General features: G+C 38.9%; 1 protein-coding gene across 1 annotated transcript in view; it reads right to left on the bottom strand.

The window, feature by feature from the left end:
• The window catches only part of P2RY8 (P2Y receptor family member 8), a 32,900-nt gene continuing 17,649 nt past the window's right edge, over nucleotides 1–15,251 (bottom strand). The window contains exon 3 of the mRNA XM_041422129.1: nucleotides 1–3,567. Within this exon, the coding sequence (XP_041278063.1) occupies nucleotides 2,426–3,499 (1,074 nt within the window). The 5' untranslated portion in view covers nucleotides 3,500–3,567 and the 3' untranslated portion in view covers nucleotides 1–2,425. The remainder of the gene's footprint in view (nucleotides 3,568–15,251) is intronic.

The following is a 15,251-nucleotide window of genomic DNA, read 5'->3' as shown; positions in this document are numbered from 1 at the left end:
CTCTCCAAGACTTCACAGAATATGCCATCAGACTCAAAGGATTGCTGTAAATGGGTCCATTTCTATATTCCTTTCTCAAGGAACAATCCCACTGACCCAAACAGGAGTTAACTAGAAGCTAGTTAGTGAAATGGCATGAAGCGTACTCAAATGAGGCATCCTTCCTGTTCCTTTTTAAACATTTTCAGAAGAGAGATGAAGGGTTATGAAGAGCTTAATGAGTTTGGAAAGACATTTTTAGTCCGTTGTAAGCATATTTTCTCACTTGAAAAAGAAGCAATTTACTATTTTTCAAAATATAGCAGTTGGTGTCCAAAGTGCAAGGTTTCTGCCCTTTTTGGCTGTAGTTTGTGTCAGTTATAGTTCAGGCACTTTGCAGCGTATTTTAGGAGGGACTATGCACTTGAGGACCATGTTCAAGATAAAACAGAGTCAAGTTCTGCATTAAATGTAGGAGAAGTAAAGCTTTCAATGTAAAAATATTTCCATGTTAAAAAAAAATAAATAAAAAGGAGAGAGATTTCAGTATAAACGTAAAAAAAAATAAATCTGCCACAACAAAATGCAGAAAACAATGAAACAATTGTGATAGTGAGAAAGCTTGAATCATGTGAAAGTGAATAGTGAAGGGTAAATTGGTGGGAGGTTTAGGTGAGCTACATATCAGTAAGATTGGTCTTTTACACAGAAAATGTATAGATCAATTGAAACTAACACTGTGAAATGCCACAAAGCATTGAATGTTCATATTGGCTTGTAAACAGTAGTGCTAGGTCCACTCACATTTATTCTGCTCCAAAAACTGAAGGACATTAAAATATCTCACTGTGCATGCTGTTTTCCACCCTCCACTGTGAAGAAATTAATGGTAATTAGTGGTGGAAAATTGGTTTTTGACCATGAGACACCCAAACGAAAAATGGGTGTTGCCTATTACTTAGGCACAGGAGCTCAGGGATCAGTGCAGCATAAGATGTCTCAACCAACTATCTACAACACTTCAGACAGCTTTCTCCTCAGTGCTGGATGGAGTTGAAGCACAGAAAAAGGATATGGTGTATTTTCTTCTTGCTTGTGGGGGGGTCTTGTCTGGTCTTCTCAGGTGGTTTGTGTCTCTCCTCTGTCAGTGAGGGTCAAATGTAGGTAAAAAGCCGTAAATACCACAGGAAAACTTCTCTTTTGTCTGTCCCCAGTGCATGTTCTGTAGAAGTTGTCTTTCCAGACACGCAGGCAGTTGTTGAGATGTGAGAAGGATTAAACATGGCACAGAATATGCAAACAAGCTGTAGAAAGATATTTCAGGGGAAGGCTCCAAACACAGGACTGCTCAACCCACCTGCCATAACTTATTTTCAGGATGTTTGGTACAGCTCCCATTCTGAAGCCTTATTTTCATCGTTCTTTTCTTCTTTCTTGCCTGCCTGAAAAAGTCTGTTTCTGACATCTGGCCATCAGGAAAAGTTTTCATCTGGTTTCTGCTGGCACAGAATAACTCTCCAGTCTGTGGTTGAATTTTCATTTATCCATCAGAAAATCTGGTTTATAATCTACACATCTCTGTAAGGAAGAAAAAGTCACCCCCCAGGCACTATGTAAAGCTAAATTCTGCTGAGGAGGATGGTTCTTCTATGTGTAGCCTACACATTGGTGAAAATGACCAGTTGATACTATCCACATACGAGCAGCATTGGTACTGTAATAGGTTATTATGGGAAAGTCTGTTTCCTTAAATAAACTGCTCCCCATAGTCCTGAGAAATGAATAACTTCAAGAAATGCAGCTGTATTTGCAAACGTTGTTAGCTTTCCTTTCATTGTATGAGATGTTTTGCTGTATAAGATTGAAATAAATAATATGAGTCAACCTAATTTTTTCAAGTGTCAGTGTGGTTTGACTCTGAAAAGCAGTTGGGTGAGTGTTGTGATTTCACAGTGGCTGTGCATTATGTATTAATGGTAAAATACCATGCTACTTTTATTCTTTTATAAAAATACAACAACAGAGAAGGAAATATAATCAAAAAACAAAAACAAAGCTTAGCACATTCTTTAGAAAAAACAACTCCTCTACTCCCAAACCAGATTTGGTGCATGCTCTAATCCATGTACAGTAATATTTCACATTCACTGATAATTGCAAGTCTTTGGTTAACTATAGTTGAACCTGAGAGTAACTGTTCTAAACCTATCCCTTGGTCTTATGCAGCAAGGCTATTTCCAGACTAACCCTGTTTGATTTGCTTCAATGCCTTCTTGAATAAATTCAGTTCTTTTAGCACTTCCATGACCAGAGAATCCTGCAATGCAATTTAAGCTTGAGTGCTGTCCCTGGAGCAAGGTATTTTGAGCATGGTCTTACAAAAGGAAATGTTTTCTGTGTCTACTCATAAGTTTCACAGGTGTCTTTCTTCTGGGCATATCTAAAGCTAAAAAACACTTTCCTGCCTTTGCAAATTGACCCGTACTCCCTCTAACCCATCCATAGGTCCACTTGACATTGATCTGGCTGACATTGTCCTGCCAGAGAATAAACTTTCCCTTCTGTTTTCCAAGCTGTCGCTGACCAGTACCTTAGGGCGAAGCAATTGCATGAATTTCTGGTAAAATTCTTTTGATGCAAAATAATAAATGAAGGGATCTAAGCAGTTGTTGAAGCAACTGAGGCACAAGGTGAGCTTATAGGCAGGGTACAAACTGCTGCTGTAAAATAGGCGGCTGATCATATGTGCAAGTAGGATAAAGTTATTGGGGGCAAAGCAAGTGATGAAGGACAGAAGGACAATTGTTGCCAGGTATATGGATCTAGTCTTTTGCTTATTACCATATCTGTTTGATGTCTGAATTAGCTTCCTGATGATACCAATGTAGCATCCAACTGTTACAACAAAAGGGATCAGAAATAGCACAACAAATAAAGTGAGGAGAAAGGCTACCCAAGCTGCAAAGGTGGGCAGCATATCCCATTTTAGTACATCGAAACAGGTTATAATCCCTAATTCTTTCACTTCATAGGTCAGGTCTGTAGTTTCTAGTGGGTAGAAGGCTAGTAGCAAGGCAAACCACATAGCTATGCAGGCAGCCAAGGCATATCTTTTTCTTCTCCACTTGGTCAACTTCAAGGGGTGTACCACACCCATGTACCGCTCCATGCTGATAAAGGTCATGGTCAGTATGGAAGAATACATGTTGGAATAGAACATCACTGTCACAAGGCTGCAAAGGGTCTCGCCAAATTTCCAGTGATTGCTTTGGAGGTGATAAGAAATCTGGAAGGGGAAGCAGCTGGCCAGCATAAGGTCCGTGATGCTTAAGTTGATCATGAAGATAACAGAAGGTGTTTTGGGTTTGATGTGCCAACAGAGCACCCAAAGGGAGAACAAGTTGCCAGGGATGCTGACCAGAGCCACCATCGTATACACAATTGGGAGAGTGATGGAGACTGTTTTATTCTGGAGCATTGCCAGTGTCAAAGCGTCCAGGTGGGATTCGTTTTTAACCATTTTTCACAAGTGGGTTGTTGATCCCTGTAAGCCAAATTGATCATATCATGAACACACTGCTTGAAAACCTAGAGGAGAAATGTCAAGTGAGGAAAACAATATGTCAAAGCAGAAATTTAGGACATGAATAATATATTAATCAACTAAAAAAATTCTTTAGTTTGACAGATTTTCCTTGAATGCACTCAATCCATTAAAATTACTTTCTGAAAAGTCTTGCCTCCCTCCAAATCATCATAATGTTTTTCCAGTCTGACTTCTTCCTATCTTGGAGCAGCTACCTTTGTCCTGGTGAATGGTTTTCTGATACTTAGAATCATAGAATCATTAAACTTGAAAAAGACATCCAAGATCATAGCACCTTTGAGCAAACATCACCATGTCAATTAAATCATAGCACTGATTGTTGTTAACCAGCACCCCTGGGTTCTTTTCCACTGGGCAGCTTCCCAGCCACTCTGCCCCAAGCCTGTAGTGCTGCATGGGGTTCTTGTGGCCCAAGTGCAGGACCTGGCATTTTGCCTTATTGAACCTCACACCATTGACCTTGGCCCATCAATCCCTCCTATCCAGATTGCTCTGTAGTCTATTCATTATCACACCTCCTGTGTTACTGCAACATAAAGAAAATCACATATCACAAGTCGAAATTCTATTGATGTCTGTGTGAGAACACTAGTCCATAGATTGCCCATAAGCTAAATCCATTGTATCTACTCTAGATGTCATAACCTTGATTTCTGTAGTGTACAGTATCTTCTGACATTCCCCCCACCCTGCCCCCAACTAAACTGTGATCCATTTCAAATAAGGGCTGGATTTTCATTTTTTTTCTTCTTTTTTTTTTCAACTTAGGGAAAAAAGAACATGTGTTCAATGAGTCTTGCTGTGTTTATAATATAAACAGAATATAAGGAAAGAAACATGAGAACTAGGGACAGATTGCAATTGCTTGGACTGGTTTACAGGCTGGAGAAACCCTTTTCTACCAAGAAAAAAAAAACCAAACCAAACAACTATTGAGCTTCAGTTTCTGCAAAATGTAAGTTAGTTAAAAATGTTCTGTTTGCAGCTGTCTTATTTGCATCATCTGTAATTCTGCAAAATTACTTTCAGTTTTGCAGTCTGCAAAGCAGACCCGTGCTTTCACTGTCTGCTTTTCACAGATCTTTCTTGGCAGATGCAATAGCTCGTGGTTTAGTGTATTTATTTTAAGCAGCATGGTAGCATTCAGCAGCTGCAAGAAAGAACCTACAGCTCAATTTGTGTGCTTGCTTTCGTTAAACTGCAAGTACCGGGAGGCAATTTCACAAAAGTACAAATTGAAAAAGTGAAGAAATGGCAACAAATGCCCAGAAAGGCAGAGGATAGATCTACAGTAGGTTTTGCAAAGAGTTACAATAAGGGCTGAAGAGGTGCCAGGCCAAATCAGCCGATAACTGTGGGTACATCTCTACTGTTTAATTACAGGCAGAGAGTGGGTTCAGGCACACTCCTGCTTGTGGACTCTCATCACCTGCATGGTTTATTCCAAGCATATTGTTGCAAGACAGTCCTGCTTAGGAGGTTAGATCAAAAAACATAGGTGCCAGTTGGTGTCACTTAACCTAAAATCTTGTTTAAAAAGAGCTTTAGTTTGTGTGGTCATAGGCCATGGGCAGTGTAACTGGTCAGTTCCTCAAACTCTATAGCTGGAAATAACCATTCTGACAAAAAACTGTGCTTTGTGAGAGAGGCTTTTACTGAAAAAACTTGTTTTCTGAACCATTGATCATTCCTGAGGCCTGGCAATTGTGAAGTTTCTACTGGAGGCTAGTGCAGTAAAGAGATAATCAGCTGAGAAAAACCTGAGTGCAGATCCAGAAAAAAGTACAGCTAAGCAGTAAGCAGCTCAGTGGGGGCTTATTGAGGTTCTTTCTTTCTGATATATTTGACATAGTGCTTCAAATGTCAGCAAAAAATATTCAGAAGTGGTGAGAGTCAGTATCAAGAAAGTTGTATTGATTAATGTTGCTTCCAGCTGAGTTGTTGGAATCCTAGATAAAGGAACAGGAAAATAGGAATTGCAAAGAAATCAGAGATGTACGTATATCATGCACATAACACAGAGCAAGCATGTTTCAGGTAGTGAAATGATCATTAGATGGCACAACTGCAAAAAGTCCTTTGAGTCAAATCTGTTGCAATTAGTTCTTGTCAGGGGTGTTCTATCAAGAATGAAACTAATTCTTCATTTTTCAGGCTAACTTGAAAAAGGACTCACTGTCACATAACTCTTGGAAAAAAAGTCTTGATGCTCTCTATTTTAACTCCTCTGTCTGTGACTTAGCATAGCAAATGTTTATTCATGAAGTCTCTTGCCTCAAAAATCCTGCTCAAATAGCATCCCTTTTTGCCCAACAACTCTATACTTCTCAAAACAAACAGAAAATTGTTATCCACATCAGAGTTACCACAGAGCTCTAATAATATTGAGCAAGTGAAAGACATTTGCTGTCACAGGCCCCTAGATGCTATTCCTATAGAAATTACAGGTACATAGGAATATAGGTGAAAATTTCCATTAAATCTATCACACTGGTCATAAAGCTATCTAATATGTCTCACATTTTGGTTTGTGTTAATCTCAAATGTATTTTCTTCTGTACTTGTTTTTTCTGAGGGAACATCTTGATAAGAAGGAAATAAAAAATGCATGCCTAGATGCTGCCGAATGCAAAAGAGTGTCAGCATTCACAACCTGACTGAAGGTGAATTTTATGCATTCGTGGAACGCTACTGTCAGTAAAACATAAGTCCCTCCAAATGCAGGCACCTCGTGAATTGGAGTTGAAAGACACCAGACTTACTGATTATGTGCCTACAAGAGCTTTCCAAAAAGGGTAGGTCTCCTTGACACTGTTTTCAGTAATGAAGATGTCCATCACAATGAGCAGAAGAAGAATGATGGGTCGCTTCTTTAGAGTCTTCTGCAGGGAAGGAGGTATGCAAAGCACACAAGACTGATGTTGCATGTCATTTGTGAGGGCAAATAGCCTCTTGAGGAAATGTGGAGTACAGAAAATCCTCCTCCCAATTTCGTCTTTCCTTTTGCCAGATCCTGACACTAATCCTGAATTCCTTGTCAGGAAAGCCTGGACTAGAAGAAATTCCTGCTCTAATTTACCCTTACTTGTAATGATTTGCTTTTAAAATGCCCAGGTGTGTGGGGTTTGGCTGGAATAGAGCCAATTTTCTTCACAGTGGCTGGTATGAGACTATTTTTTGGATTTGTGCTGAACACAGAGTTGACAATAGAGAGATATTTTTGTTATTGCTATGCAGGGCTTACACAGAGCCACCACACTGCTTTTTGTAGTGCCATGCTGGCAAGGAGTTTGGGACTACATGAGGGGCTGGGAGGAGACACATACAGACAGGAAGCCCAAACTGACAAAAGGGATATTCCATACCTGTAACATCATTACTTGTATATAAAGTAGAGGGAAGAAGGAGGAAGGGGGGACCATTTGGAGTGATGGTGATTGTCTTCCCAAGTAACCCTTTCATGTGATGGGCTCTGCTTTCCTGGAGATGGCTGAACACCTATCAGCCCATGGGAAACAGCAAATTAATTCCTTGTTTTGCTTTGCTTGTGTGTATGGCTTTTGTTTTCCTTATTAAATTGTCTTTGTCTCAACTCACAATTTTTCTTCCTTTTACTTTTTCAAATCTCTCCCCAGTCCTGCCTAGTGGAGGAGGTGAGTGAGTGACTCTGTGGGGCTTGGCTGCTTGCTCGACTGAAAATACAACAGCAGGTTAAGCTGCTGGAACCACAATGTACCACTCCCATTGCTCTCTCTGTTGGGGTTTAGTTAATGCTGTGTTTACATTTTCATCTGGTTCAGGGTAACTATGTCCTCCCCCACTGCACCCACAGTCTCTGTCTGTCTCTTGTGGTTTAATTTGTAAATGTAATACATCAAGAGAGAGAAGAATCCCTCTTTAGAGGTTTAAAATTAGACTACTCTTACATTTTATGAGTTTTTTCTATCCAACTTCAGCTTTCCAACAGAATTCAAATCAGTGAAGCTTGCATGGATTTTAAAACATCCACCCTGAGCTATGGTTTCATATGCATAATTTTTCAAAATATAGTTCTGTTACACATATTTCCCTGTTAGAAATACATGTTTTTTCTTTAACTTTGGGAGACCTATATTTAAAATATGACAGACCAATGGACATACTGAAACAAAAACTAAATAAGGATTCTTCAAGTGACATGATCCAGTCTTACGGACATTTACATCAGTTCTGAAGCTTGTGACAGAGAATGAGCTATGTTGAGCTTTTCTGCTTGCCTGATTTCTGAAACATTTAGTAGATGGATCTATATTAGTCTCATATTAAGCACTAAGCTCACTAAATCCAAGTAGGATTTTTTTTTTGCTACACTATGTACTCACTGGCTCGTGGCAAACTGCACAGAAAACTCACTTGGAAGTTCAGTGCCATCATGGTTTCATCCAAGCTGCAACCATAAGCTAAGGTGACAGCTGCTTAATGCTTTTCTGGTGGGAATAGGGATTTCTTTCCCTTCTATTGACAAAAGATGATAAATAAAGCATTAAAGGGAGTACTGAAAATCAAACAGTAAAAAATCACAAGATAAGTGTTACTTCTTTGGTGTGGAAGAGGAACAGTAAAGATGTCTCTATTTTTAGAGAGCTGCTAAATTAAGCTGATGTTATTTCTCTCTTACATGTATTATCTTCCTGTTGTCAGTGTCAAGCACACCTGTGAAAAACTGAAAAGCCCTTGAGTGAAGTCAAAATGAAAATTGCCGATTTATAAAAAAAATTGAGATTTGCTTTGTGATTTGAGATGGAAAAATAACTCTTAAAATATATCTCACAGCAGAAAGCCTTTCAAAACTAATTGTGTTTCATAATTTTTGGTTCACTACCTGTCAAAGCACTATTGCATAGGAGAAAAAAGTTCTTATTTCATAAATTCTTTGATATTGTTACACTTTTAGAAAGATATCCTTCTAGGTGAAGAATGTAGGATGGCATGTTTCAGATTACAGGAAAAACAAATGGAAACGCAATTTCAACTCAATTGCAAATAGTTTTAGAATGAAGCAAAGTAAAAGCACAGATTTGATTGTAAGCACTTAGAAAAACCCTATTAATAGTTTTTCGTCAATGCAAGTGTAGCTGAAGAATGTATTTTGTTTTTTCTGAACAGACTGCTTTTTAGTATATATTTTATTTTTACATTATTTTCTACTTACTCAGTTTGATTACAAAGCAGTAACAAGAGCTAAAGGGTTACGATAGTTTATGTCTACTTAATGGTAGATAAAACTAGAGACAACTTGGGGGTTCTCAGTGTGGAGTGTTCCTGCTGGGTTTTCAACCCCTCCTGGACTGTGTGAATTACCACTGAGATGAGTTAAGGGCCCATAAAACAAATGCTTAATTTCTATTGTAGACTGAGTGTGAGGAGAAGAAGGAGTCAGGAAGGTAAAGAACCAAGAGTCGGTAATCTTTAGCTGTGGGAAAAGTGACAAACACTTTGATATTTAAATAAAGTAAGGGGCTTTAGTATGAAGAACAAGAAGAAAAAGTGTCCTTTTGTAACACATCTCAAGTACAGTTCCTAAAGCATGTGATTCAGAGAAACACTTCTGCAAATGTTCAAGTTCACCAAACTGCGCAATGTAAATGTGTCCATTTCCGTCTGAATGTTTCCTAAACAGAACGTGGGCCTACCAAAAGGGGTGGCAGGTTTTGTACTGATGGTTCTTTCTCACCCTTGCAAAAAACTTTCATGCAAATTTTAGCTTGCAGTGTTACTTCTCTACATCTCTAAAAGCCAAGAGCTTGGTTCATCCAGTGAAGATGTGAACCTAAGTCTTCTAAGAAATTTATTTGTCTTTGGGCTTCCTTGTTCTTTTAGCGGATTTATTTTCCTATTGTTTTGTTCCAAGTATCATTATTACAAAGGTCAGAAACTGTTGCCAAGCCTGTAATTATATTATCACAAAGGCATTATTTGATGCTTTAGCTTGCCTTCTTTTAAGAAGAAGTATATTTGGGAAATGACACTTCTACCCTCTGTGCACTTGTGTGTGCAAGTATTACTGAGCAGAGAAAATAAAACTGAAAGCATCTAACTAGCTATGATATTCCTGATCTTCCATGCCATTTAGCTTTAAAAAAAAAAAACCAACCCTGTTCTTTATTTCTTATTTTTCACCAAAGATCACTCCGATAAAGGACATAAGTAAACCATATGTATACCTTCACTGCAGAAGCTAGTATATATTTTACAATTATATGTTATACTCATTATATTAACCAAAAATGCTTTCAGAAACAAATGTCAGTCTTTATCTTAGTATTCATAGTCAAAGTAAACCCCATGGTGGTTATAGCTCTGACCTCAAACCATCGGGACAAGGTAAAACAAGAGTGTCTTCTCTCCACAAGGATTTCACATTGAGAGGTAAAAACCCCTCAGTTTTTTCAGCAAGAAAATATAGAAACATTACCAGCTTTCATGTAGTGGAGGGGTGCATCCCTGTTAGAGCTTGTTAGCTGTATCAATCTAGAGAAAAACTGCTTTTTTCAAAAGTGAATAAAAATAATGCTGTCATTTCTACCTACTAAGGAGTGCTTCTGTTCTCCAGCCTGACAGAGTAAAAGCAGGTACTTTCCAAGACTGAACAAAAATTTGTTACTGTGAAATTTAAAAAATACAGATGAGAGTCAAAGAACCTCCACAAGCAAATACTGCACCAAATCTTCAGAACTAGCTAAGTAGTAAAATTAAATGTACATATCTACTTTCAGATTTCTTGTGTCTGTCCTGGACTCTGCAGTTTTGCTGATAGTTGAATTTTAGCTCACTTGAACCTTCACCTTTTTGAAGTATAAATCAGCAAGGCCAGGATTCTCTGCTAGTGTTAGAAACATTCACCCTAATTTAGGTGAGATTTGCATAAACACAGACACTGTCATCTGTGTTTATGAACCAGTTCAGAGAGAAACTCATCAATGTGGTCTTTACAACTTTAAAAGATTTTATTTCTGCAGTAGTCACGTTCTTGGAAATAGTAAGTCTGTGGACCAGTATTGACAAAAAGCTCTCAGCATCTGAAGTATGACTTTACAGTTCAAGTGCTTCTTAGATTACAAAATAATTCAGTTTGCAGTTTTCTTTATCAGTGTGCAAGTCAGCTTATAAAAATGCTGGGCACAAAACCTTAGGTCAGTTGAAACCCAAGTAGTGTAACTCTACTGATACATTTTGTAGGCTGGTTTAAATTTCAGTAAGAATAAGTATCCTAAACTGGATTTGAAGAGGTTCCAATTTAGGGGCTAATAGCTAGAATATTATATGTATGTTGATCTTTCCTACATAAGCAGACTTTATAAGCTTAATTTTTTGAAGACTGATATTTTAAAAAGATTAGCAAAGCTAAGGCAACAGAAGAGTTCAACATATCAGCTCAAGAGTTCATCCTAGAGTCCTCTGTGATCACTGCCCATATGCACACTCGTATTTCCCAACAGCACAAGGTAACTTTCCTCTGGGTGAAACCATGCTATCTTGCACAGGGGGGAAGAACCATGCAAGCAGTTCCTGCAACTGCTGATTCCTGGCAAGCAACCTTCACTTAAATGGACCACAGTGTTTGTCAGATGGTGCAGGGCCATGAAAAATCAGCTTGTAAACCTCCCTCTAACCCTGGCAGACATCCTGAGTAGTGTGGAGTTATCCTCTGCCAGAGGGCCCTCCTGCAGGTACCTTGGCCTTGATTTGTGGCAAGATGAAGACACATGTTATTATAGAACTTTGATGAAATTGCCTGATCTAGTTGAAGTTTAAATAACACATGAACTGATTTCCTTTATAACTTTAAGTATTAAATATTGTCTGTATCCAGGATTGACAGACAATGGCTTCTGGTCATCAAGTACTTCCCTCTACAAGTAATTGCCTCACATAGCTGTTGAGAGAGTCAGAGGAAAAAGTGTAGTCAACCATTTCCCTTCTGACCTCAAATTCCAGGAAAAGAATTTAACAGTTTATTGGCACAAGTTATTTGAGGTAGACAATATGACAGATTCCTAACAAAGAATCCCTCAGTCTTCAGAAACTTGGTGGTCTTAAACTGAATCTGTGTTCTCCAACTGGCATTTTGCAGCGAACAAATATATATAAGTATACACACATAAAAGCACATGTATATATATATATATATATATATATATATATATTCTGTTTGAAATCTCTACTTTCTATCTTTTCACCTCTCTTTTCTGTGAAGCTCTCTTCAAGTGTTTCCTCTCCTAATCAGTCCACAAAGGAATTGAGGTAGAGTTGCTGTGTGCTCTTGACGATTATCTTTAGAGATAAAAATTAAAAAAAAAAAAGAAAAAATAAAAAATAAAAGAACTTCAGAATATGGGTTCTTTTTCATACTTGCACTAAGGATATGACAGTCTGTAGCTGTTAAACGATTTAGCTTATGACTGAGCCCATAAACAGGACAGGCATGAAGTTTTGCAAGTGTACCTGAAAGGATAATTTGGTGTGGTATTTGGAAAATGTTTTGAGCGAACAATGTAGAGTAATTCTAACAGCTATATAACATATTGGGGCCAGAAATTGGAAGTAATATTTATAGGGGTGTATCAAATAACTTGTTTGAGCATGTAAGCTGCCTTCAGATGGGCCTTTTCCCACTGCTTCCACTAATTGGTCTCAGTAGATTCAAAATATCTTTCTATTCCCCGGATAAATAAATGTGTCCCAAAAAGCCTGTGCTGGATCCATAACAACTGGTGACTGGTAAAAACACAGGATGAATTGTTGTTCCTCCTATTAATTAAGATCTATATGAATAGGCAGAACTCTTTCCTCAGCAGTAGTACTGAGTGGCAGGATTTGGGTATAGGTGGCCTTTCCTGCCTGGTCTTTGCTACAGCTATGGATTTATCATCCATAGAAATCTAAGTATCTATTTTAGGGTGAGTTGGAAAGTGTTTACTGTACTGGGCGGAGTTCCAGTGACTGCAGTATTTGCATATGCAGTCACTTCCACAGTAAATGCAGGTGTTTAAAGCTGATTCCAGCCTGTTTTAAACATCCTGTTCATTCAGATCCTGATTTCCTGGAGGCCCATAATTGCCTGGAATCTGTCAGAATCTGAGCTAGTTCACTAAAACATAATTGACCCGTTTCACACTTGGATCACTCAGCTGCTACTTTTAAATGACCAGGTCAGCTTTTGTGTGAAAATGAATTGGCACAGAATAGGATCAAATGCATTATTTTACCTGTATCCATCTTCTTTCACCTGTGTGTCAAAGCCTACAGTCAGTTTTACATGATCATAAGGATCATGTAAAAAAATAAAAATATTTTGTCTTCTTAATAAAAATTATTTTGTCTTCTTCTGTTTCTGCTGCAGTACTTGCTCAGCATATATCATTCAGCCCTTACAGGGAGACCATGGAATGGACTGACCACTGCTCTCCCCCCAGGTGCCTTCTGCACCTTCTGGCAGTGAACTCCTGCAGACTGGGTGTTCTCCTGATTTTCTTGTCAGTTTGGAGTAATTCTCCCATCAGTGGTAAAGAAAACAGTCTTGACTGAAAAATAAGAGACCAGGGGCTCTGTGGGAGCTAAACTGACGTGAACTGTGCAGCCTTCTCGCATATCTTATTCTCTGCTCCCAAAAGGATAGAGGAGATAGATATATAGAAAGAATGAGCTTCGCTTCCTGTCAAAATGCACATCTTACTGGAAGGCTTTGATACAAAAACAGGCTGCTGGATGCACTTCAGTATGACTGGAACTGATATTGCATTCAGACATTCTCCTGTACCTCTTGTCCACACCCACTGAAAATAGGTTACTGCATATATTTCAGGAGGAAAGGTGTGCCTGGGCTGACAAAGGACTAGGGGGCAGGAATGTAGGCAATCCAAGGCAGTGGGAAACATGAGCTCATTCCCTAGGACTTTGGGCAATGCTTCCTTTCCAGCTTGGCCTGCAGGGACTGGTGGTTGGGGCACACTTCAGGTCATCTCCATTAGAAAGCTTGCACTGTCACAACTATTTCCTTTGCCCAGTTTCTTTTACTGCTTATTGTCACAGCTCAAAATGTGAACCCTGAATTGTACTACTGAGTTATGTATGAGCTGTATTTTCCAGAGTGATATTCAGTTGCTCATGTATATAGTCACATATAAGTGGTTGTGGTTCTCTGCTAGAGAAAGTTTCTTAATTTTTTTAACAAATTGCCATCACCATTCAATAGTATTCAAGCTACAGTTATGGGGTACCCTGGCTGATTCTGCCTTTTAATTATGATCATATCATCTATGGAGGCCCAATGGAATGACCAGGATGCATTTCTCTCAGGAGCAGTCCTGTGGGTCTGGTATTCATGCAGCTTGCAGCGAAGTCTGAGGCAGCTCTGTGCGTTGTATGCACAGCACCTCGGAGCTGAAGCAAGATCATTGTTTTTAGGCTTGTGCAAGATCACTTTGTTCACTTTGTGGAAAGAACTGAAAACTGGCTTCTCTGCAAAAACTCACAGCTTATGTTGAGCACCAGTAACTGCAGCTGTGCTTCTTGTGGCTAGCACAGAACACAACATGGACTCACAAATGCCTGAACAGTGCAGAGCTCGTCTGCCCAAAGGCTCAGTGCACAGGTAACAGGAACCTCAGAAACAGACTACAGGAGCAGTTATGACCTAGTTTTAAAAGCAGCAGCATATATGCAAAGAAAGAAGGAGCAAAGAGCCAACATAATTAATACTTTTCTGTGACTTAACACTTTTTTCTTGACTTCTCCTCAGCTTGGCAATCTGATACCGGTTAGAGGTATGACTGGTAACATACAACAAGCAGAGATTACAAAATGGGAAAAAAGGGGAAAAACATTTCTGAGAAAAGCTTCACTTTAGTCCAATATCTTTGTGACCACACTAATACAAATAGCTCCAACAGGAACAGCACCCATGAAACCACACCTGCTTCACTCCTCTTAATATCCTCAAGTACAGGTGAGACAGGAAGTCAAAGTTCAGCTTTTCAGCTGAACCTGACTGCAAGTGCCATGGTATTCAGGGTTTGGTCTTCTCTTCAGTCCTCTCTGCACTTAATTAACTGAAATGTATAAATAAGAGGAGAATTGGATTCTATCCTTGTCTAACATACTCTTTTTGCTTGGAGAAAGTACCCTAAGTATAGTTATATATATGCTGACACATTATTATAATGAATGCTACTCATGAAATAATCACAGGCAGAAGTCAAATGTTCTGCAGCTTGTTTGTGTGGGGCTGACAGCACAGCACCATGGTGTGTCAGCCACTCCTCCCAGTTCTGGATCACCATCAAACTCCTCCCAGTTCTGTATCACAATCAAACACCCCAGGTAGACTCTGCTCTAAGGCAATTTTGATGACTGGTACAGTTATGCTTCAATAAGATACATATAACAGTAGAGCACTAGGAGATAGATCTTTGGAGACAAAATTTGGGCTGTTAAGAGCTCTAGAGATCTCTAAGTGATGTGCTCTGAAATATCACCACATTCCTGCACTTTCAGTGCATAACTTGACAACAAATACATAGAAAAATGGTATAGATGCACTTAAGAATAAAGGAAAAGTTTGGTGCAGATGGTGCCATCAAGAAAATATGGTTTGACCTAAACTAAAATAGGGCAATTTTTCTGT

This window comes from Onychostruthus taczanowskii, unplaced genomic scaffold (assembly GCF_017590055.1).
Source record: "Onychostruthus taczanowskii isolate IOZ18803 unplaced genomic scaffold, ASM1759005v1 scaffold71, whole genome shotgun sequence".
Classification (NCBI taxonomy): Eukaryota; Metazoa; Chordata; class Aves; order Passeriformes; family Passeridae; genus Onychostruthus; species Onychostruthus taczanowskii.
The sequence above is the reverse complement of the archived record's forward strand: the minus strand, read 5'-3'. Positions and strand labels throughout refer to the sequence as shown.